The following is a 22,630-nucleotide window of genomic DNA, read 5'->3' as shown; positions in this document are numbered from 1 at the left end:
AGTACATTCGAAACCTAGGCGTTATGGAACTTAATATTCGATCAAATAAGCCTCACCCATCAAACTAGAAATCCACTTTTAGTTTGACCAAATTCGACTATCTCTCATTGCCCCCAATACAATAACTCGTCACTTGGTATGCCTAATGTTTATTTTAGCGCGGACAGATTTCAGGCGGAGTCAAGCCTCTCGCTTCGCCTCTTCATCTCTGTTTGTACTTTAGATCCGACAGCGCGTGGCTGAGTGTCCCCGCCCTTCAGCAATCAGATTTTACAATCACGAGGGGAACATGGAGCACGGAGACTTCAATTTCCTGCTGGCTACCGATTCATACAAGGCGAGTGACATTATACACTGGGTTTACGCACTAGTTAGCGACAGTAGTATATCTAGGACTATGTCTCGTGAAATGATGTCTTAAGTGTGTGGTGGTTCTAATTGATTGTAATATATTTGAAGGTATAATGCAAGAACACCCAGCTAAGCCAAATCGTCTATGATAAACATACATTATTTTTTGTTATAACGTTACAATAGCTACAGTATTATATCTGAGTTTTATGGTCGCCTTCTATGGTCACCTGAAGTCGGAATAATATTCTAAGAGCCCATTATATTGAAAGTTAGAATAATGGTATCTCTTCATCAGAAATGAAAATGAAAGTAATTCCTATAGCTTTCTGTTTACAGTGAAACATGAACATTACAAGCTGTAATAAACCATTGAACCCAGCCCAGATCAACATTTTATCTGTGTGTTTAAAAAATATATTCTTTAGTGTTTTTCTTGCCATGTCTTTTAACATAGTGGCCGTAGTACGTTGAATTAATGTCATCAGTGGTGGAAAGTAAAGGTAAAGATACCTTAATAGAAAATGACTCAAGTAAATGTCACCCAGTGAAATACTACTTGAGTAAAATTCTAAAAGCATTTGGTTTTAAATAGACTTAATTATCAAAAGTAAATGTTATTGTTAATATATACTTAAGTATCAAAAGTAAAAGTATAAATCATTTCAAATTCCTTAAATTAAGCAAACCAGACGGCATTTACATTTTCCTTTTTTTTACGGATAGCTGGGGCAGGCACGTAGACATAATTTACAAATGAATCATGTGTTTAGTGAGTCCTCCAGATCAGAGGCAGTAGAGATGACCAGGGATGTTCTCTGTTTAGTGAGTCCTCCAGATCAGAGGCAGTAGGGATGACCAGGGATGTTCTCTGTTTAGTGAGTCCTCCAGATCAGAGGCAGTAGGGATGACCAGGGATGTTCTCTGTTTAGTGAGTCCTCCAGATCAGAGGCAGTAGGGATGACCAGGGATGTTCTCTGTTTAGTGAGTCCTCCAGATCAGAGGCAGTAGGGATGACCAGGGATGTTCTCTGTTTAGTGAGTCCTCCAGATCAGAGGCAGTAGAGATGACCAGGGATGTTCTCTGTTTAGTGAGTCCTCCAGATCAGAGGCAGTAAGGATGACCAGGGATGTTCTCTGTTTAGTGAGTCCTCCAGATCAGAGGCAGTAGAGATGACCAGGGATGTTCTCTGTTTAGTGAGTCCTCCAGATCAGAGGCAGTAGGGATGACCAGGGATGTTCTCTGTTTAGTAAGTCCTCCAGATCAGAGGCAGTAGGGATAACCAGGGATGTTCTCTGTTTAGTGAGTCCTCCAGATCAGAGGCAGTAGAGATGACCAGGGATGTTCTCTGTTTAGTGAGTCCTCCAGATCAGAGGCAGTAGGGATGACCAGGGATGTTCTAGATCAGAGGCAGTAGGGATGACCAGGGATGTTCTCTGTTTAGTGAGTCCTCCAGATCAGAGGCAGTAGGGATGACCAGGGATGTTCTCTGTTTAGTGAGTCCTCCAGATCAGAGGCAGTAGGGACGACCAGGGATGTTCTCTGTTTAGTGAGTCCTCCAGATCAGAGGCAGTAGGGACGACCAGGGATGTTCTCTTGATAAGTGTGTGAATTAGACCATTTTCCTGTCCTACTAAGCATTCAAAATGTAACGCATACTTTTGGTTGTCAGGGGAAAATATATGGAGTAAAAAGTACATAATTTCCTTTAGGAAATGTAGTGAAGTAAAAGTAAAAGTTGTCAAAAATATAAATAGTAAAGTACAGATACCCCCCAAAAATACCTAAGTAGTACTTTCAAGTATTTTTTACTTAAGTACTTTACACAACTGTATGCCATATTAAAGTAAAGGATCTGGCTGCCGATGCACCTTGTTACAGTGTATCCTTGTACTAAATCACAGTACTAGCAGGAACCACACCCAGCTACATAGCTTATAGAGATGGTGATACATTGGTATGACCTGATGTTGGCTATAATCGTTATAGTCGATATGCTCAGATAGATTCTTCAATATCCGTTTAGACTTGTTGCCATTTGAGGACAAGGATTTAATCTGCCCTTGGATTTCAAGGCCTGATATGCTGACAGTACTGTCGAGTTGTTCTGTTTTAGAGCTGCCACAGATGTTATAAACTGGGAGTGCCTTAATGAGAAGTTTATTTCCAAAACAATCACTTTTTATTGATGCCCGTCAGATAGAAGTTGGCTTGGCAACAGACTTATTAATATAAACTACTCAAACTGAAACTACTGTGACGACTGAAACAAGCTCTTATACTTTTTAAAGGGATTAAAGGAGAAGTGTCCAGACAGCAAATCAATTCCTCATCCTCGTTGTGTAGTGTTGGGGCCTCTGCAAAAAAAAAACATGAACAAAGGCTCCAAAAACAACCAACGTCATTTTAGAAACGGCAAAGCTCTCAGTGTTAGTGATGCAGACATTTTGTCGTTCCCAACTTTATCCGCAACGTTATATTCCATTTTGTTTAGACACGAGCGATACCTCTCCGTCCATTCTTCTTTTATATTTCTACCAAAATAAAGGAAACACTTGAGTAAATGAAGGATACAAAGTATATTGAAAGTATGGAGTGCTTTCACACAGGAAGCACATTGAAGCTGTTCTGACGGCTTGTTGTGGCCCAACGTGCTATTAAGACACTTTATATAGTTGTTTCCGTTATTTTGGCAGTTACCTGTAGCAGCAGGCTACACTGAGAATGGAACATCTGGATAGGGGAAACGTGTTGGGCAAAAGGGAATATAACATTGCGGATAAAGTTCGGAATTACACAATTTCATGTGTACAACATCTAAAGACCTTGCCGTTTCTAAAAGGACGTATTTGGGTGTTTTGGAGCATGTTTTTCGTGGGGTCCCCACACTACACAACAAGGATGAGGAAGTGATTTGCTGTTTGCGGTAAGTTTCTTAAAAACATTTCAAATCACAAAAAAGGTGTCTGGGCCTTTCTATAACAAAAAAAACATAATTGGATTGTAAAAAAGGAAACTTCTCCTTTAAGAAGTGAACACAATGGTCTCCACAGTTCACCTCATTTAGAATAAATGCTGTTGCTTTTGGAGCTGATGGTCAGAAACAAGTAGCTTTGGACAGAACACCTCTTTGATTACCTTGGCATTATGCTGCATATATTATAAATAGCATGCAGACAGTTTGTTTGGCATACAGGTGTATGATATTAATTATTTTCTCACAGCAGGAAAATAATCCTGCAGCAACAGGAAATGTGAATTATTGTGTGGATTATAGTTAATGGACAATTTAGTAGGGGTTGATACATTTTTAGTTAGGGCAAATCAAGTCTGAATTTTTCAAGTGGAAATTACAAGCCTTTAGAAGCCTTTTTAAACATTGAATATACACTACAAGTTTGCATTTCCAAATTTCCTGCAACAACTGGGTGATCAAATTAAGAGCCTACATCTGTACTATCACAAAGACTTCACCAACAAGAATGGTCATGTTGTCAATAGTTTTTAGTTCCTGTCTTGCATTTGTTTATGCTTTTGTTTTGACAGTACTCAGTCAGGTCCCACAGAGCAGGAGCAGAGTAGGTCAGAGACAGGGTATAACTGGGTGACATTTAGAGTTTAAATTCATCAGGGTGACGAGAAGGGTAGGACAGTTGCTGCCAGTGATACCAAAGGTCACTAGCACAGAGCATGCAGAGGAAGAGTGGGATGGTTATTTAATAAAACAAATATAACATAATCTCGGTCGGTTTATTTAACCAACAGTAAAGTTATTTTTCTCCTGGGCAAAGGAGAAAATTGTATACACCTGCTGGAAACTGCAGGTTTTTGATGACCCCAAGTCCCCAAACAATCAAATCAAATCAAAGTATATTTGTCACGTGTGCCGAATACAACAGGTGTAGACCTTACAGTGAAATGCTTACTTACAGGCTCTAACCAATCGTGTGAAAAAGTATGTGTGTAGGTAAGTAAAGAAATAAAACAACAGTAAAAAGACATTTGAAAATAAGAGTAGCGAGGCTATATACAGGCAGCGGTTAGTCAGACTGATTGAGGTAGTATGTACATGTAGATATGGTTAAAGTGACTATGCATATATGATGAACAGAGAGTAGCAGTAGCGTAAAAGAGGGGTTGGTGGGTGGGACACAATGCAGATAGCCCGGTTAGCCAATGTGTGGGAGCACTGGTTGGTCGGGCCAATTGAGGTAGTATGTACATGAATGTATAGTTAAAGTGACTATGCATATATGATAAACAGAGAGTAGCAGCAGCGTAAAAAGAGGGTGGGGCACACAATGCAAATAGTCCGGGTAATAACCATTTGGTTACCTGGTCAGGAGTCTTATGGCTTGGGGCTAAAAACTGTTGAGAAGCCTTTTTGTCCTAGACTTGGCACTCCGGTACCGCTTGCCATGCGCTAGTAGAGAGAACAGTCTATGACTGGGGTGGCTGGGGTCTTTGACAAGTTTTAGGGCTTTCCCCTGACACTGCCTGGTGTAGAGGTCCTGGATGGCAGGCAGCTTTGCCCCAGTGATGTACTGGGCCGTACGCACTACCCTCTGAAGTGCCTTGCGGTCGGAGGCCGAGCACTTACCGTACCAGGCAGTGATGCAACCGGTCAGGATGCTCTTGATGTTGCAGCTGTAGAACCTTTTGAGGATCTCAGGACCCATGCCAAATCTTTTTAGTTTCCTGAGGGGGAATAGGCTTTGTCGTGCCCTCTTCATGACTGTCTTGGTGTGTTTGGACCATTCTAATTTGTTGTTGATGTGGACACCAAGGAATTTGAAGCTCTCAACCTGCTCCACTACAGCCCCGTCAATGAGAATGTGGACGTGCTCGGTGCTCCTTTTCCTGTAGTCCACAATCATCTCCTTAGTCTTGGTTACGTTGAGGGAGAGGTTGTTATTCTGGCACCACCCGGCCAGGTCTCTGACCTCCTCCCTATAGGCTGTCTCGTCATTGTCGGTGATCAGGCCTACCACTGTTGTGTCGTCATTAAACTTAATGATGGTGTTGGAGTCGTGCCTGGCCATGCAGTCGTAGGTGAACAGGGAGTACAGTAAGGGGAGCAAATATTACTTATCTGCTTCCTGTTTATTATACACCTGTACAGATATCTGCATGTTTTCTTCTGACTGTAGATTTCTACAGAATGTAAAGCAGGTTGGAGGGACACTTAATGTTAAGTGGGTGTGAGACCATGAAGTTTCAGTATTGTCAAATTAGTAAGGGATAAACGCTGACGTTTTGTACATTACCTTGGAAATGATGGATGACGTCCGCCTCGTCCCTTTGCAGAGTACATTTTTCCAAGGTAATGTACAGAACGGAGGTGTTTATCCCGCTTATACCACAGTTATCTAATATTTTTTGTTGTTGTATTTTTCTAAGCTAAATCATACTTTTCATCGATAGAGATGCAACCCAGTCGTTCGTTCGATTTCATTTAACTAGGCAAGTCCGTTAAGAACAAATTCTTATTTACAATGACGGCCTACCCCGGCCAATTGTGTCCTACCCTACGGGACTGTCAATCAGCTCCAGATACAGCCTGGATTGGAACCCGGGACTGCAATGACGCCTCTAGCACTGAGATGCAGTGTCTTAGACCGCTGCGCCACTCGGGAGCCCCATATTTAACCTAGTTGTTCATTTTATATGTTCCCAACGTTCTTATCCCTTGCTTGCTAGCTAGCCAACACAGTCACGACCTCTGCAGCCAGAATAACAGCACTGGAGCTGCATTTGCATTTGTTTAAGCTGTTTTCTATTGACATTCATTTGGATTCATCCATAATAATGAGCGGATGATGCCCAATTTTGCCTGGTATAGTGCCTTCTCGTCAGGACACTCGTCGACACTGTTTATTACGAGGAAATCATATTGCATATCAAACACTAGGCTACAAGCTAGTTAAATAGTTTGTTGATGGCAAAACGTGCCAATATGACAATCGAATTAAAACAATATCAGTCACTGAAAAGAGCTGGTCAAACTAGACATTTCATGTGGGAGGATTTGACAGCATAGCGCCACTTGTGTCATGACTACAGTAGGGACTGGAGAAATTCATGTTCGTCACTCATCACTCAGGTCATCAGATGCTCCAGTCCCTGCAAAAAGAACTAATGAATTGCTAGCTAGCAACTACGTTTTTCATCATTGGACCTGTGTTTACAATGTATCCTATTTCAGTTTGTGTGGTTGTTGGTTCAGCTTTCTGTAACTTTGTAGCAAGTATGGTCTGCATGTGTAGGTGCATATTGCGTCATGATTGCAAGGTGTCCCAATATATTTTCCAACTGTCCTGTTATCTGGTTTTAATGTCCATTCTAGAATGCTTTTCTAGCCAATCAGAAATGAGTATTCAACAACGCTGTGGTATTATTAAGTAATAAGGCCCGAGGGGGTGTGGTATGTGGCCAATATAGCACGGCTAAGGGATAGTTCTTATGCACGACGCAACGTGGAGTGCCTGGATACAGCCCTTGGCCATGGTATATCGGCCATATACCACAAACCCCAGAGGTGCCTTATTGCTATTATAAACTGTTTACCAACGTAATCAGAGCAGTGTTTTGTCATATACGTGGTATACGGTCTGATATACCACGTCTGTCAACCAATCAGTATTCAGTGCTCGAACCACCCAGCTTATAATTGTCATTAAATGTATTTCTATAATCTAATTTCAGGTCACACATTACAAGCAGTACCCTCCCAACACCAGCAAGGTTTACTCCTACTTTGAGTGTCGGGCAAAGAAAACCGAATCCACTAAGATTCAGAAAGTGAAATATGATAAAACTGTATTTTATGGACTTCAGTATATCCTTCATAAGTATCTGAAAGGTAAGACAAATATCATTCTTATTATTACTAAATTGACCATTCGGCTCGAAGGACCATGAAAAAGAGCAGCACCTAGAACGCCACTAGAACGCCATTAGAACGAAACTAGAACGCCATTAGAACGCCACTAGAACGCCACTAGAACACCACTAGAATGCCATTAGAACGAAACTAGAACGCCATTAGAACGCCACTAGAACGCCATTAGAACGTCACTAGAACGTCATTAGAACGTCACTAGAACACCATTAGAACGCCATTAGAACGTCACTAGAACGCCATTAGAACGTCACTAGAATGCCACTAGAACGCCATTAGAACGTCACTAGAACGTCATTAGAACGCCACTAGTACAAACCTAGTACACACCTAGTGCAACACTAGTACACACCAAGTACACACCTAGTACACCACTTTTACAATTTATACTGTCTTATTCTTAACTTTAAAAACATTTGGTCCCAGCTTCCTCTCACAATTACACGTTTTCCATCTTTCCCACATCCTTCATGTGTCGACCGCCTGTATCTGTCATCTCTCACCTTCCCAGGGAAAGTGGTGACTCCACAGAAGATCACAGAAGCAAAGGAAGTTTACCGTGAACACTTTCAGGATGATGTGTTCAACGAAAAGGGCTGGGAGTACATACTGGAGGTACAAGGGCAGCAGAGGGTTTTTTGTGTGTATTGCATGCTAAAGGAGCTACATGTAATATTTTTGTTAATAGTTTAGATTTAAAAACATTTTTTAAATGAAGGACTCTGCTTATAAATGTTCATACTCTATCATAACCCAAAACCATCTAATGTTCTGCGGTCTAATCATGCTACAGTACGGATCCCTGAGTTTTTGTGTTTCAGAAGTATGACGGCCATCTGCCCATTGAAATCAAGGCTGTTCCTGAGGGTAGTGTGATCCCCAGGGGTAATGTCCTCTTCACCGTGGAGAGTACTGACCCAGAATGCTACTGGCTCACCAACTGGGTAGAGGTTAGTTAGAAATGTTTGATTGTTTATTTCACTTTTGTTTATTATCTATTTCACTTGCTTTGGCAACGTTAACATATGTTTCCCATGCCGTTAAAGCCCTTTGAATTGAATTTCATTTTATATGGCTTCTTAGCCTGGTCCCAGATCTGTCTTTGCTGTCTTGCCAACTCCTCATGCGACAGTGACCATAGGAGTTGGCAAGAGGGCACAAACAGATCTGGGATTAGGCCTCTAATCGGTGCCCAACCCCCTTTTTCACTATGACATTACCATAGCATCTTTGAGACATGCTTCAGCACTATTTTTATATCTGACACATGTCCTTAGGAAACAACTTCATTTGGACAGATGCTTAGTGCATTGTTGTGTATTTATATCTTGCTCGTGGTAGAAAGTGTCAGGGCAGAGGCTCCTTAATAAATATCAACAATAAGATGCAAGGTTTACAAAAGAGCCTGGGGCCATACTTCAAACATAAGCACGCATTTAAAGTATCCACCTATTAAAATAGATGATTTACTTGCATGTAACCTCACTAAGTGACAGTGATTACATCCTAGCACAACTTCTGCTTCAGCCTATCAATGATATTAGATTTTAAATCCACCAACCAATGGCATTTCTTAAAATATTTTTAACCTACAAATTCAAGGTTTAGCATTGGTCTGTAACAAAATGTTTTGTGGCAATATTGCACTGATGCATCCTTTACTAGGCTACTTGAAGCAGGAAGCACCAGTGACTAGATCAATAAAAAAAAGTGGTCAGAGGAAGCAGATGCTAAGCTACAGGACTGTTTTGCTAGCACAGACTGGAATATGTTCCGGGATTCCTCCGATGGCATTGAGGAGTACACCACAACAGTCATAGGCTTCATCAATAAGTGCATCGATGACGTCGTCCCCACAGTGACCGCACGTACATACCCCAACCAGAAGCCATGGATAACAGGCATCATCCGCACTGAGCTAAAGGCTAGAGCTGCCGCTTTCAAGGAGCGGGACTCTAACCCAGAAGTTTATAAGAAATCCCGCTATGCCCTCCGACGAACCATCAAACAGGCAAAGCGTCAATACAGGACTAAGATTGAATCCTACTACACCGGCTCTGACGCTCGTCAGATGTGGCAGGGCTTGCAAATCATTACAGACTACAAAGGGAAGCACAGCCGAGAGCTGCCCAGTGACACGAGCCTACCAGACAAGCAAAACTACTTCTATGCTCGCTTCAAGGCGAATAACACTGAAACATGCATGAGAGCACCAGCTGTTCCGGAAGACTGTGTGATCACGCTCTCCGCAGCCGATGTGAGTAAGACCTTTAAACCGGTCAACATTCACAAGGTCTACCGACCCCCATTTCCAATCCCCCATATATTTTTGGGGTAAATATATGTACCCATATACATACATACATACTTACACTCCGGGATGCTGGCCTTCTATGCAGAGTTACAAAGAAAAAGCCATATCTCAGACTGGCCAATAAAAATAAAAGATTAAGATGGGCAAAAGAACACAGACACTAGACAGAGGAACTCTGCATAGAAGGCCAGCATCCCAGAGTCGCCTCTTCACTGTTGACGTTGAGACTGGTGTTTTGCGGGTACTATTTAATAAAGCTGCTAGTTGAGGACTTGTGAGGCGTCTGTTTCTCAAACTAGACACTCTAATTTACTTGTCCTCTTGCTCGGTTGTGCACTGGGGCCAGAACAAGACTAGACTGACGAGTTTCAGAAGAAAGGTCTTGTTTCTGGACATTTTGAGCCTGTAATCGAACCCACAAATGCTGATGCTCCAGATACTCAACTAGTCTAAAGAAGGCCAGATTTATTGCTTCTTTAATCAGCACCACAATTTTCAGCTGTGCTAACATAATTGCAAAAGGGTTTTCTAATGATCAATTAGCCTTTTAAAATGATACACTTGGATTAGCTAATTGGAACACAGGAGTGATGGTTGCTGATAATGGGCCTCTGTACGCCTATGTAGATATTCCATTGAAAATCAGCCGTTTCCAGCTACAATAGTCATTTACAACATTAACAATGTCTACACTGTATTTCTGATCAATGTGATGTTATTTTAAAGGCCAAAAATGTGCTTGTCTTTCAAAAACAAGGACATTTCTAAGTGACCCCAAACTTTTGAACGGTAGTGTACATACCCATTTATACATATACACACTTTTTTGTTGTTGAATTTTTTTAAATTATTCCCTGCAAACCCTACCACCCCACCCCCAATTGGTGTAAACTAATAAACAATTACACTTAGGCTTCTACCTTCAGTTTATACATATTATACACATTTTACAGACACAATCTATTTTACAATAGTTATATTTTGTTTGTTTTTATTCCTTCATCTATTTCTGATATCCATCCAGTTTTATTTCTATTTGTAACTGTGCTATTTCACAACATTTCTGAACCTATATACATTTTACAGACCTCGTATGTTTTACATTGGTTATATTGTTGTTATTAGTCCCACCCTTCAGCTTCATTCAACCACTCCCATCTATCTCTTACCACCCTCCATTTTGGATTTCTAGCAGCCATATATTTTTCAACTGTGCTGTGATGCTTTGCAAAAGTACTGAACCTTTCTATTCTCATAGCTTCTACAGATTGTAAATTAAAGATAAAATAATTATTATATTATTGATTGATTGACTATGACTTTTGAAATCACCCAGTATTGCTATCTGCAGTGTTAGTTCTAGGTAAATGTTGCAATTCTTCAGCCATTCCTGGACCTGTGACCAAAAATGAGCTACATATGGACAGTACCAAAATAAATTATGTACTGATTCTGCCTCCTCACAGCAAAAGTTTGTATCCCCAATATATATTACATTCTATTGGTTGCAAGAATTTTGTATAATAATTGAAATTGAAAAAGGTTAAGTTTTGAATCCGGCGTTGTTTTGCGTATCAATTCATAAACCATGTGCCATGGAATCGGTTCATCGAAAATCTTTTCCCAACTATTTTGCAATTTATATGGCACAGCTGTCAATTTTTTGGTCCTTAAATTAAATTGGTATATGTTTTTATTTATCACAATATTCTTTAACCGTTTATGGTCTTTAATGCAGGGCCAACTGACAAGTTCCTTGCTTTTTCCCCCTTTCTACTTGCCTTTTCTGTTATTATGGTAATGCTGCAATTAGTTGGTTGTAATTTTGGGTAGAGCAGACATTTCCATATGTCTGTGTTAGCTGCATGTGGGACATAACTCCACCAGTCCTATTTATGATATAATTTACAAAAATGATGCCTTTTTTAAAATTTATTGAAAAATATGTTTTTTTTAATCAGTTAGTATAGTTGAGTTTAGCCACAATATTTGTTGTATTATTTGTTCTGTCTTTTCAGATGGATTAAACTGAAATTGCAACCAACATTCTAAGGCTTGTTAAAAAATAATGATATTTTGGAGATGATTTCATTTTCAAATAACCGAAAGTGAGCAGTTGTAATCTGAATAAAGGGAAAAAGGTCATTCTTGAACATGTGGTGAGACATTCTTACTAATTTACTAGAGAACCATTTCGGATTTAAGTATAACTTTTGAATGACTGATGCCTTTAGTGAGAGGTCTAATGCTTTAATATTTAATAATTTCTGCCCTCCGAATTCAAATTCGTTATATATAGTGTTTTTTAACCGTGATTTCGAGCCCACCTCGCATCAAACTTTTTTGTTGAAGAAAAAACTGTTCAATGCCGGTCCTTGATGCTCGATTCAAAACGCATGTGACAAAGTGGATTATTATAATAATGCAGGCAATAGCAGTGTGTTTGTGTACAAGGATGAAATTCAATTCCTTTTTCATTTTCAAGCTGTTGGCTGTAGGCTACATCCCTTTCCAACACACACATTTCTACATTTCAGTTCAGGGGGGGGGCTCATCTGAGATTCGAACCCTTGCCACAATCTGCGACAATTACATGGACTATGCACTTCACACAGAGAGCAATTTGACCAGTCAGTCAAATACACGTGATAGCCTAGTTGCTTTGATGATCAGAACGTGCTGTTGGATTGAGGTATGTTAAGGACACGTCCAACTACGTCTACGATTTTAATTGGCTGCAGAAGTTGTGCCAGGATGTAATCACTGCCACCTGGTGAGGTTAGCAAAGGGCTAATCTGTGCCATTTTATCTGATAGCACCAGCTACAATTTCAATTTATGTCACATGCAAGTAAATCAACAATTTCATTTAGTTGATATGGATTTTGTGCGTGTGAACTTGTTTAATTTTAAATTCTTGCTTATGTTCGCAAGTATGGTCCACCTGTAAGTGTTTGATTTGTATTTATCTCTACATGTTGTATAGTAGGTAGCGCTGATTCATGTCCATGATGTACTAAAGAGACTACTTTCCCCAGCATCACCAACTCTTTCCTCTCTTCCTCTCTCAGACCATACTGGTACAGATCTGGTAGCCCATCACAGAAGCCACTAACCTCCTCTCTTCTTCTCCTTCTCGACCAGACCGTTTACACCACTAACCTCCTCTCTTCTTCTCATTCTCGACCAGACCGTTTACACCACTAACCTCCTCTCTTCTTTTTCCTAACAGACAATCCTGGTGCAGATCTGGTACCCCATCACAGTAGCTACTAACTCCAGAGAGCAGAAGAAGATCCTAGCCAGGTATCTACTGGAGACATCAGGGAACCTGGACAAACTGGAGTATAAGTTACATGACTTTGGCTACAGGGGAGTCTCATCTCAAGAGGTACTTACTGTAATGGATGATAATTATGATAATAGTGTTAGATTCATCATACTGTGCATACAACATACATGGATAGCATAATGCAGCAGGTCAACCTGGGGTCAAACAAAGGCCCTTTCCCAAACCTTTCCTCAGCTGTTCCATGTATTTGATCTATTCATCAAGCTCTTGACTAGGTAAGGCAGGTGGGCTAATTCAGGGCTAAAACTAAATTGTAAAATGTCTCGGGGTCCCAAAGTAAAAGTTTGAGAAACACTACTCTACGCCAAGGTTTCCCAAACTTAGTCCTGGGCTTTGATTATTTGAATCAGCTGTGTAGTGTTAGGACAAAAAAAAAAAAAAAAAAAGTTCACCCAAGGGGGGCCCCAGAACCAAGTTTGGGAAACCTTCCTCTTCTCAACAACACTTTGGGTGCGTTCATAAATACCCTCTCGCTATATACTCCCATTTCAGAGCGCAGAATTTTATTTTATCTTAAATATAACCTTTATTTAACTAGGCAAGTCAATTAAGAACAAATTCTTATTTACAATGACGGCCTACTGGGGAACAATGGGTTAATTGCCTTGTTCAGGGGCAGAACGGCAGATTTTTACAACAGATTGTCAGCTCGGGGATTCGATCCAGCAACCTTTCGGTTACTGGCCCAACGCTCTAACCACTAGGCTACCTGCCACCCCAAAATAACGGATTCATTTTTGAACGCGCAACACCCATTGAATATGACCGGTGTTATAAGTCAAAAACGTTATTAAATGTTGCCAGCAGCACAGTTACAGTCACTGACGCACTAGACAACATGAAAACAGCCTAACCAGCTCTGCTAGGGAGAGTAAAATGGTCAGAGTGAGGTTCTCTCATTTGTGTCTGGAAGTAGCTAGAAAGCTAGCCAACGTTAGCCAGTTAGCTTGGGTGCTTGACAGCCGTTGTGAGGTCAGAACGCTCGGATCAGCCCTACTCCTCGACCAGAGCATCCAGTGTGCACTCTGAACGCTCCGAGAGCTAAACACTCTGAATTTACTAATGGACAATCTGACAACACTCTGAATTTACTAATGGACAATCTGACAACACTCTGAATTTACTAATAGACAATCTGACAACACTCTGAGTTTACGAACGCCCAGAGCGCATTCTGAGCACACTCTGGCACTCCATAGTGAATTTACGAACACACCCTTTGTAATCAAAAAACCTGTTCAGTTTCTCATCTTCTATACATACACCACTAGTACACAGCCGTACTATTTAGTTGTTCCTGTCACGTAATGTTTTTGTCTGGTTTCAGACTGCTGGCATCGGAGCATCTGCCCACCTGGTGAACTTTAAAGGCACAGACACGGTGGCTGGTATCTGTGTCATTAAGAAGTACTACGGCACCAAAGACCCTGTGCCAGGCTTCTCTGTGCCAGCTGCAGAGCACAGGTAACAGAGAGACACAGGTAGACACAGCGGGTAGAGCACAGTTAGCACAGATTAGAGCTAAAGCAAGCAATCACACTGTAGAAATTGACTGATTTTTGTATGTACATGGCCGTCAACAAGTCAGTTGAACTTTTTTAATTCATTCCAGAGAACTCATCTACTCTCACTATGATTTTCAAAGCATGCTATCTAGCTCCCTCTTCTGGGTTTTGTATTGTACTACTGTTCCTCTGTGTTTCTCAAACCCATTTAAGTCACGCTTTGGTTTAAGTGATTTCTTGCTCTACCAAATATACTGTATTGCTTACCAACGGATAAATATATTATTACCAGCACCATCACCGCCTGGGGTAAGGACCACGAGAGAGATGCCTTCGAGCACATTGTGAGGCAGTTCCCCAACGTGCCCGTGTCCATCGTCAGCGACAGCTATGATATCTACAACGCCTGTGAGAAGATATGGGGAGAGGACCTCAGGAGCCTCATCGAGTCCCGCAGCGCCGACGCACCCTTGGTCATCAGGCCAGACTCAGGAGACCCATTAGATACTGTCCTCAAGGTAAAGAAGGATAGATAAATCATCACCTAGCGTTAGTAGTTTATTGGTGGTGGAAACACATTGATGAACCATCGGTCCTGATTCTGTTTAGTTCTCTTTTTGTCCTCGTTTTTTCCCCCTGGTTCTAATGGAGAAAGGGGATGAGTCTCACTGGCAGTATCACTGGCAGTCTCACTGGTAGTATCACTGGTAGTATCACTGGTAGTATCACTGGTAGTATCACTGGCAGTATCACTGGTAGTATCACTGGCAGTCTCACTGGTAGTATCACTGGTAGTATCACTGGTAGTATCACTGGCAGTATCACTGGTAGTATCACTGGTAGTATCACTGGCAGTATCACTGGTAGTACCACTGGCAGTATCACTGGTAGTCTCACTGGTAGTATCACTGGTAGTATCACTGGCAGTATCACTGGTAGTATCACTGGTAGTATCACTGGCAGTATCACTGGTAGTATCACTGGTAGTATCACTGGTAGTATCACTGGCAGTATCACTGGTAGTATCACTGGTAGTACCACTGGCAGTATCACTGGCAGTATCACTGGCAGTATCACTGGCAGTATCACTGGTAGTATCACTGGTAGTATCACTGGCACTGTGTAGGAACATTATGATGTTAGTCTTCTGACTACAGTTCATTATAAATACATTCATATCATTAAAGAGATAGTAGAACTATGAACATGTCTCCCACCATCTTGCTGATTCCAAGGTGTTGGAGATTTTAGGGAGGAAGTTCTGCACCACAGAGAACAGCAAAGGTTACAAGGTGCTACCCCCTTACATCCGAGTCATCCAGGGGGATGGTGTGGACATCAACACTCTGCAGGAGGTATGTTCACTGTACTCACCCGCCTACCTGAGCCTCCTACCTTCTTAACCTCTTACCCAGTGGTGTCCAATCTGATCTGTTGTTCTAAGGTTTTATTGTAACCAGACAGCCACACACTTGATTCAACTAATCAAAGTCTTGACTGGAGACTAGGATTAGTTGAATCCGTTGTGTGACTTACTTGTTGGAAGCTTTGAACCACTCCAGGCTTTTCCGGGTAAGATTGAAATGGAATCCACTGCTTTTAAATGAATAGCATTAGTAGGGCTTGGTTCAGTAAAATAACCTTGAACTCACCCCTCGGGTGTTCTGTCGTTTTCAGATCGTGGCGGGGATGAAGAAACACAGGTGGAGTATAGAGAATGTGGGCTTTGGGTCGGGCGGTGCACTACTCCAAAAACTGACCCGGGACCTGCTCAGCTGCTGCTTCAAGTGTAGCTTTGTGGTGACCAACGGACTGGGGGTGAGTCAGTGAACGTCCGTCCAGTCATTTTCATGAGAGGACATTGTTGTGAATTCATGTCTCTTTCTCAATTCATCTGTTCTCAATTCCTTGTGTCCTCTCTCCTTGCTTCCTTCCGAAAAAGCATTGGAGGAGAGGATCCAGGGTCCCTCCCCTCGGTCCTTCTCATCCAATACTTTTCGAGGAGGCTAGGAGAGAGGAGGAGAGGAAAGATGAATTGGGGAAAGAGCCCAAGTCTTTGTTAATACTTTATATAAAGCTGCTCTAATCCCTGTGTAATAACACTGTAATTCATTACTATTGTAGTGGGCAATATTTGATATGTAAGCATGTTATATATACGTCAGTCACATGGCGATCCGTAATAAACACTAAGCAATTAGACTATCAACATGGACGATCTGACTCCATAAGATAGATGGCAACGTGCAAGAACACTAGCGTTAAATCATGTATTATACATTTAGCTGACTAAGTTCAATGAATGGTCATAAGAATGGAATTCTAAATACAAGTGTATTTAATTACTTTGTAAAATGAAGGATAACATTGTACAAGGCGTGAGCTTAAGTTACAAAGCATTAACAAGCATTACATTATTCTAAACATGGTCAGAGTGGGAGAGAGATGAAGAAACCCTGGTTTGTGAGAGACAGACAGACAGACAGACAGACAGACAGACAGACAGACAGACAGACAGACAGACAGACAGACAGACAGACAGACAGACAGACAGACAGACAGACAGACAGACAGACAGACAGAGACAGACAGAGTGTACTGTAGGTATATATTCACCAGTGCAGGTCAGAAACACTTAAGAGAAAGAGACAATGAATCTTAAGACTCTTTGTAACATCTGAGTTGTTTGGATTCATAATCTGTTGTTGACCAATTGTATTACTGTAAAGTTAACCTTCGATCAGATATCAGACCTACATGATGTAATCACAACAGATCAGATGGCTCAGATGACCGTGGCAGCAATAACGTAGCAGGCGTAAAAGAAAGCCACAGAAAACTTAATACTGGGAGATTTCTAAACTTTTAAAACCATGACTAGAGAGAAGAAGAAAAATCTGAATGGTAGATCTCGGCTTGCATTTTGACTCTGGACTCAGAAAGTGATCTGGACTGAGAAAGTGATCTGGACTCAGAAAGTGATCTGGACTCAGAAAGTGATCTGGTGACTACTGTTGTATTATGCTCTTTTGATTACAGCTGAATGTGTTCAAGGACCCTGTTGCTGACCCTAATAAAAGATCAAAGAAAGGTCGTCTGTCGCTCCACAGAACACCAACAGGAGACTTTGTGACACTGGAAGAAGGGAAGGGGGCCCTGGAGGAATACGGTCCAGTAAGTAATTTAAACAAGTGGTCGTCCTAAAGCCATAGATATGTCTTTTCATTACTCTCTGAGGCTTGAACAGAAATAAATATTGGGACTAACATAGAGTGGTTTAAAAGTCATATTGGGGCGGCAGGTAGCCTAGTGGTTAGAGCGTTGGGCCAGTAACCGAAAGGTTGTGGGATCAAATCCCTGAGCTGACAATCTAAAAATCTGTTGTTCTTCCCCCTGAACAAGGCAGTTAACCCACTGTTCCCTAGTAGGCTGTCATTGAAAATAAGAATTTGTTCTTAACTGATTTGCCCAGTTAAATTAAAAAAAATGTTGTCATGTTTTCTCCCGCTCTTCTTTCCCCAGGATCTGCTTCAAACCGTTTTCAGAAATGGAGTGATACTGAAGACGTATACATTTGATGAGGTCAGAGACAACGCTAAGATCAGGGACTGTGATCTGGAAGAGTCTGTAGATTGAGGCCTGTACATGTTCCAACATACTACGCAGAAAGGACTGGATCCCTTCTACCTCCCTGTACAGCACTGACCACCAAGGATGAGAATAAACAACACTCAACATCTTCCTGAGAAAAAGAGAGAGAGAGAGAGAGAGAGAGAGAGAGACTTAATTAGCACAATGATAAAAATATATAAACTAAGAAACTATGTATCATGTACATGTATGACTGAGAAATGATATAAAAATCACCTTTTATTGAGATGAATTCAACTTGAATCTTTTGATTTTATCTTTTGTTTTTATTTTTCTGAAAGCCCATTTTATATCGTCTCTGTCTCTGGTTTGAAGCAGTGGAAGGCAGGCTTCCCTTCTGTGTTCACGAGCCATATGTCCAGGATATTCTCACATTCTCAAAAATTATTTTTAAGAACTAAACAACCGTTTCCCTCCAGTTCATTGAAGATGGACAAATAATCCAGAAAAACATCAGGCAGATTCATTTCAAATGTTATGGATAAACAACAAAATGACTTTTCCATCTAGATTTAAATGAGCCAGTTTAAAAAGGGATAGTGTGTGTCTTCAAAGGTAACAGGCCACACAGTCTTCAAAGTAACTAACGGTCTGTGAGGACTGCCGCTCACTCTTCAAGTATAAAGTTAGGTTACTTCAACATATTAGCAGTGGCAGGTAGCGTCTTCGTTTCGGTCTAGCAGCAGCTGGAAGGGTAATGATGCCCCAACTCCGAGTAGATTTTGCGCTTGTTAAAGAACCGATTGTCTTCATCAAATTCTTGGAATCTTTAGAATATTTTATTTGTTATTATCGATCATATTGACTGAATAGCAAACTGAGTTTTTCACGTTTTATCATCTGAATTTATGTTTAACCGCGGCTTTCGCTTTTGGGAGCTGTAGTGGCTAACGTTACTGTGGAAGAAATATTGTGTCCATTTCTTGCGGGGAGAAAACAAGAGAAACTTTGATTGAAGGTTATATACCTGAAGGGATAAAGCTATCTGTATGTTATAGTAATATCCCTGACAGAGGGTAGCTAGTAACCTATCTGTATGTTATAGTAATATCCCTGACAGAGGGTAGCTAGTAACCTATCTGTATGTTATAGTAATATCACTGACAGAGGGTAGCTAGTACCCTATCTGTATGTTATAGTAATATCCCTGACAGAGGGTAGCTAGTAACCTATCTGTATGTTATAGTAATATCACTGACAGAGGGTAGCTAGTACCCTATCTGTATGTTATAGTAATATCTGTTACAGAGGGTAGCTAGTAACCTATCTGTATGTTATAGTAATATCTGTTACAGAGGGTAGCTAGTAACCTATCTGTATGTTATAGTAATATCTCTTACAGAGGGTAGCTAGTAACCTATCTGTATGTTATAGTAATATCCCTGACAGAGGGTAGCTAGTAACCTATCTGTATGTTATAGTAATATCTGTTACAGAGGGTAGCTAGTAACCTATCTGTATGTTATAGTAATATCTGTTACAGAGGGTAGCTAGTAACCTATCTGTATGTTATAGTAATATCCCTGACAGAGGGTAGCTAGTAGCCTATCTGTATGTTATAGTAATATCTCTTACAGAGGGTAGCTAGTAACCTATCTGTATGTTATAGTAATATCCCTGACAGAGGGTAGCTAGTAACCTATCTGTATGTTATAGTAATATCCCTGACAGAGGGTAGCTAGTAACCTATCTGTATGTTATAGTAATATCTCTTACAGAGGGTAGCTAGTAGCCTATCTGTATGTTATAGTAATATCCCTGACAGAGGGTAGCTAGTAACCTATCTGTATGTTATAGTAATATCTGTTACAGAGGGTAGCTAGTAACCTATCTGTATGTTATAGTAATATCCCTGACAGAGGGTAGCTAGTAGCCTATCTGTATGTTATAGTAATATCTGTTACAGAGGGTAGCTAGTAACCTATCTGTATGTTATAGTAATATCCCTGACAGAGGGTAGCTAGTAACCTATCTGTATGTTATAGTAATATCACTGACAGAGGGGGTTGTACCGTATGGGGACTGTACCGTATGGGGACTGTACTGTACTGTATGGGGACTGTACTGTACTGTATGGGGACTGTACCGTATAGGGACTGTACTGTACCGTATGGGGACCGTACCGTATGGGGACTGTACTGTATGGGGACTGTACCTTATGCGGACTGTACTGTACTGTATGGGGACTGTACTGTACTGTATGGGGACTGTACTGTACTGTATGGGGACTGTACTGTACCGTATGGGGACTGTACTGTATGGGGACTGTACCGTACCGTATGGGGACTGTACTGTACTGTATGGGGACTGTACTGTACTGTATGGGGACTGTACCGTATCGGGACTGTACCGTATGGGGACCGTACCGTATGGGGACCGTACCGTACTGTATGGGGACTGTACCGTATGGGGACTGTACCGTACTGTATGGGGACCGTACCGTATGGGGACTGTACTGTACTGTACCGTATGGGGACCGTACCGTATGGGGACTGTACTGTACTGTATGGGGACTGTACCGTACTGTATAGGGACTGTACCGTATGGGGACTGTACCGTACTGTATGGGGACTGTACCGTATGGGGACTGTACCGTATGGGGACCGTACCGAATGGGGACTGTACTGTACTGTATGGGGACTGTACCGTATGGGGACTGTACCGTACTGTATGGGGACTGTACCGTACTGTATGGGGACTGTACCGTACTGTATGGGGACTGTACTGTATGGGGACTGTACCGTATGGGGACCGTACCGTATGGGGACTGTACCGTATGGGGACGGTACCGTATGGGGACTGTACTGTACTGTACTGTATGGGGACTGTACCGTATAGGGACTGTACTGTACCGTATGGGGACTGTACTGTACTGTATGGGGACTTTACTGTTCTGTATGGGGACTGTACCGTATGGGGACCGTACCGTATGGGGACTGCTGGTCTATGTGAGTTACATGAACACACCACTCTGGGATGAAATAATACCATCACGCTAATACATTTACATTGTGGTCATTTAGCAGACACTCTTATCCAGAGAGACTTATAGTCAGTGCATTTTACTACGGTAGGTAAGTCAACCACACTAGATAGTACTAGTCATTGTGTGCATATAGTTGTCACACTGGTAATACCTATTGGAATCAGGCTACTGCATGGTCTGCTGATGGCAAAGCTTCTGAGTATTTATTCATTAAGACACATAAATAGTTGGAAACAGCAGACCAGGGCTGGCTCCAGGCCGCTAGAGAGACCCTGACTCTTAAATGTTGTCGTCCCCCAGCTCCTCCTTGTGTGTGTGTGTCTCCTTCCTTCCATTCTGGCAGAACATTGTGGTGATCGTGCTCTTTGCCATCCTGTGGTTGAAGAGTGCATCGTCGTGGGCCAGGGGACTACAGAGTGTACCCTGGCACAGGGCCGAAAGGCACAGGGCTGAAAGGCACAGGGCATGGTCTCAACATGTCTGGTGAGATAATGTCTTTTCTCAGTCATGTTTTTTTTCTCTCTCCTTTTCCCCACTGATCTAAAATAAAATGATCAAGTGAAAGACAGCCTAATGATGAGCTTCCACCATATTGTTTTCACACGTCAATCTTTTCCGGGTCAGTGCAGATGAAGAGGCGGAGCCAAGGAGAGAACAGATTTCTATGAAATTGAGAAAAAGCCTCTGTCTGTCTGTCTGTGTCTCTCTCTCTCTCTCTCTCTCTCTCTCTCTCTCTCTCTCTCTCTCTCTCTCTCTCTCTCTCTCTCTTGTCTCTTTGTCTCTCTCTCTCTGTGTCTCAGATCTGTGGTTCCTTGAATGTCGTTCTGTGGGTGGGCAACACCTGGGTCCCCGATAAAGAGACCCCATGGCACGACAGAGACAGACTGCCCAGCTCCAGAGCCTAGGGATTGAGCGCAGGCAGGTGCCAGACCTTATATGAACCCCCCTTCGCCATCCACTGATGCCCTAATCAGCAACAGTGCCCGCAGAGGAGAGGTGGTATGGTGCCCTTGCAGGAACAAACCTTTTTAACTTCCTCTGAGTTGCTCTTGTACGCCTTTTGACAGTTGTTCTTGTCACATTAACTTTTTGTTTTGTGTCTGTAAATAGTTATTATTCTATTACTATGTCAGTTTCCTTCAAACTTTAGCTTTTAATCACAATGTTGCTTTCTGTCCATCCACTGACATGTAATATGCTTTGGTCATTTAGAATATTCTTTCATGTACAATACTGAATGTATTAGATATTAGTATAGTGGGGTTTTTTCTCTCTCAGGACAATCCCAGCCAATGAATTGCCTTGATGAAATCTATGACGTCTTTGGTGTATTCTTGTGAATATTAGAGATAAGTGAGACTGTACCCAATTCAATTCCTTTTTAGGCTATAATAGAGGCACATCAAGCTGGTTACAGTAGTAAGGAGACAGGCTGTTTACATTCCTGTGTGAAGCTGTGTGTTGACTTTAGTCAACTCCCTTCTCTCAAACACATAACATTTTTTTGCTTTGTCACATGCTCTGTCCTCTAGACTGGTTCTAGATTTGTTTGTGCTGTTTTGCCAACTCAT

At 41.6% G+C, this 22,630-nt stretch overlaps 1 protein-coding gene across 1 annotated transcript; it reads left to right on the top strand.

Annotated features, from left to right (window-relative positions):
• The first annotated feature begins 141 nt into the window (after nucleotides 1–141).
• LOC106561705 (nicotinamide phosphoribosyltransferase) lies at nucleotides 142–18,305 on the top strand. The gene is made up of 11 exons (XM_014125919.2): nucleotides 142–337; nucleotides 7,057–7,213; nucleotides 7,764–7,867; nucleotides 8,074–8,202; nucleotides 12,798–12,956; nucleotides 14,245–14,381; nucleotides 14,715–14,940; nucleotides 15,658–15,777; nucleotides 16,100–16,240; nucleotides 17,462–17,596; nucleotides 17,945–18,305. The coding sequence occupies exons 1-11, from the start codon at nucleotides 290–292 to the stop codon at nucleotides 18,056–18,058; spliced, it is 1,470 nt and encodes a 489-aa protein (XP_013981394.1). The 5' UTR covers nucleotides 142–289; the 3' UTR covers nucleotides 18,059–18,305.
• The last annotated feature ends 4,325 nt before the right edge of the window (nucleotides 18,306–22,630 follow it).

The sequence above is a fragment of the Salmo salar genome, chromosome ssa10 (genome assembly GCF_905237065.1).
Source record: "Salmo salar chromosome ssa10, Ssal_v3.1, whole genome shotgun sequence".
NCBI lineage: Eukaryota > Metazoa > Chordata > Actinopteri > Salmoniformes > Salmonidae > Salmo > Salmo salar.
The sequence above is the reverse complement of the archived record's forward strand: the minus strand, read 5'-3'. Positions and strand labels throughout refer to the sequence as shown.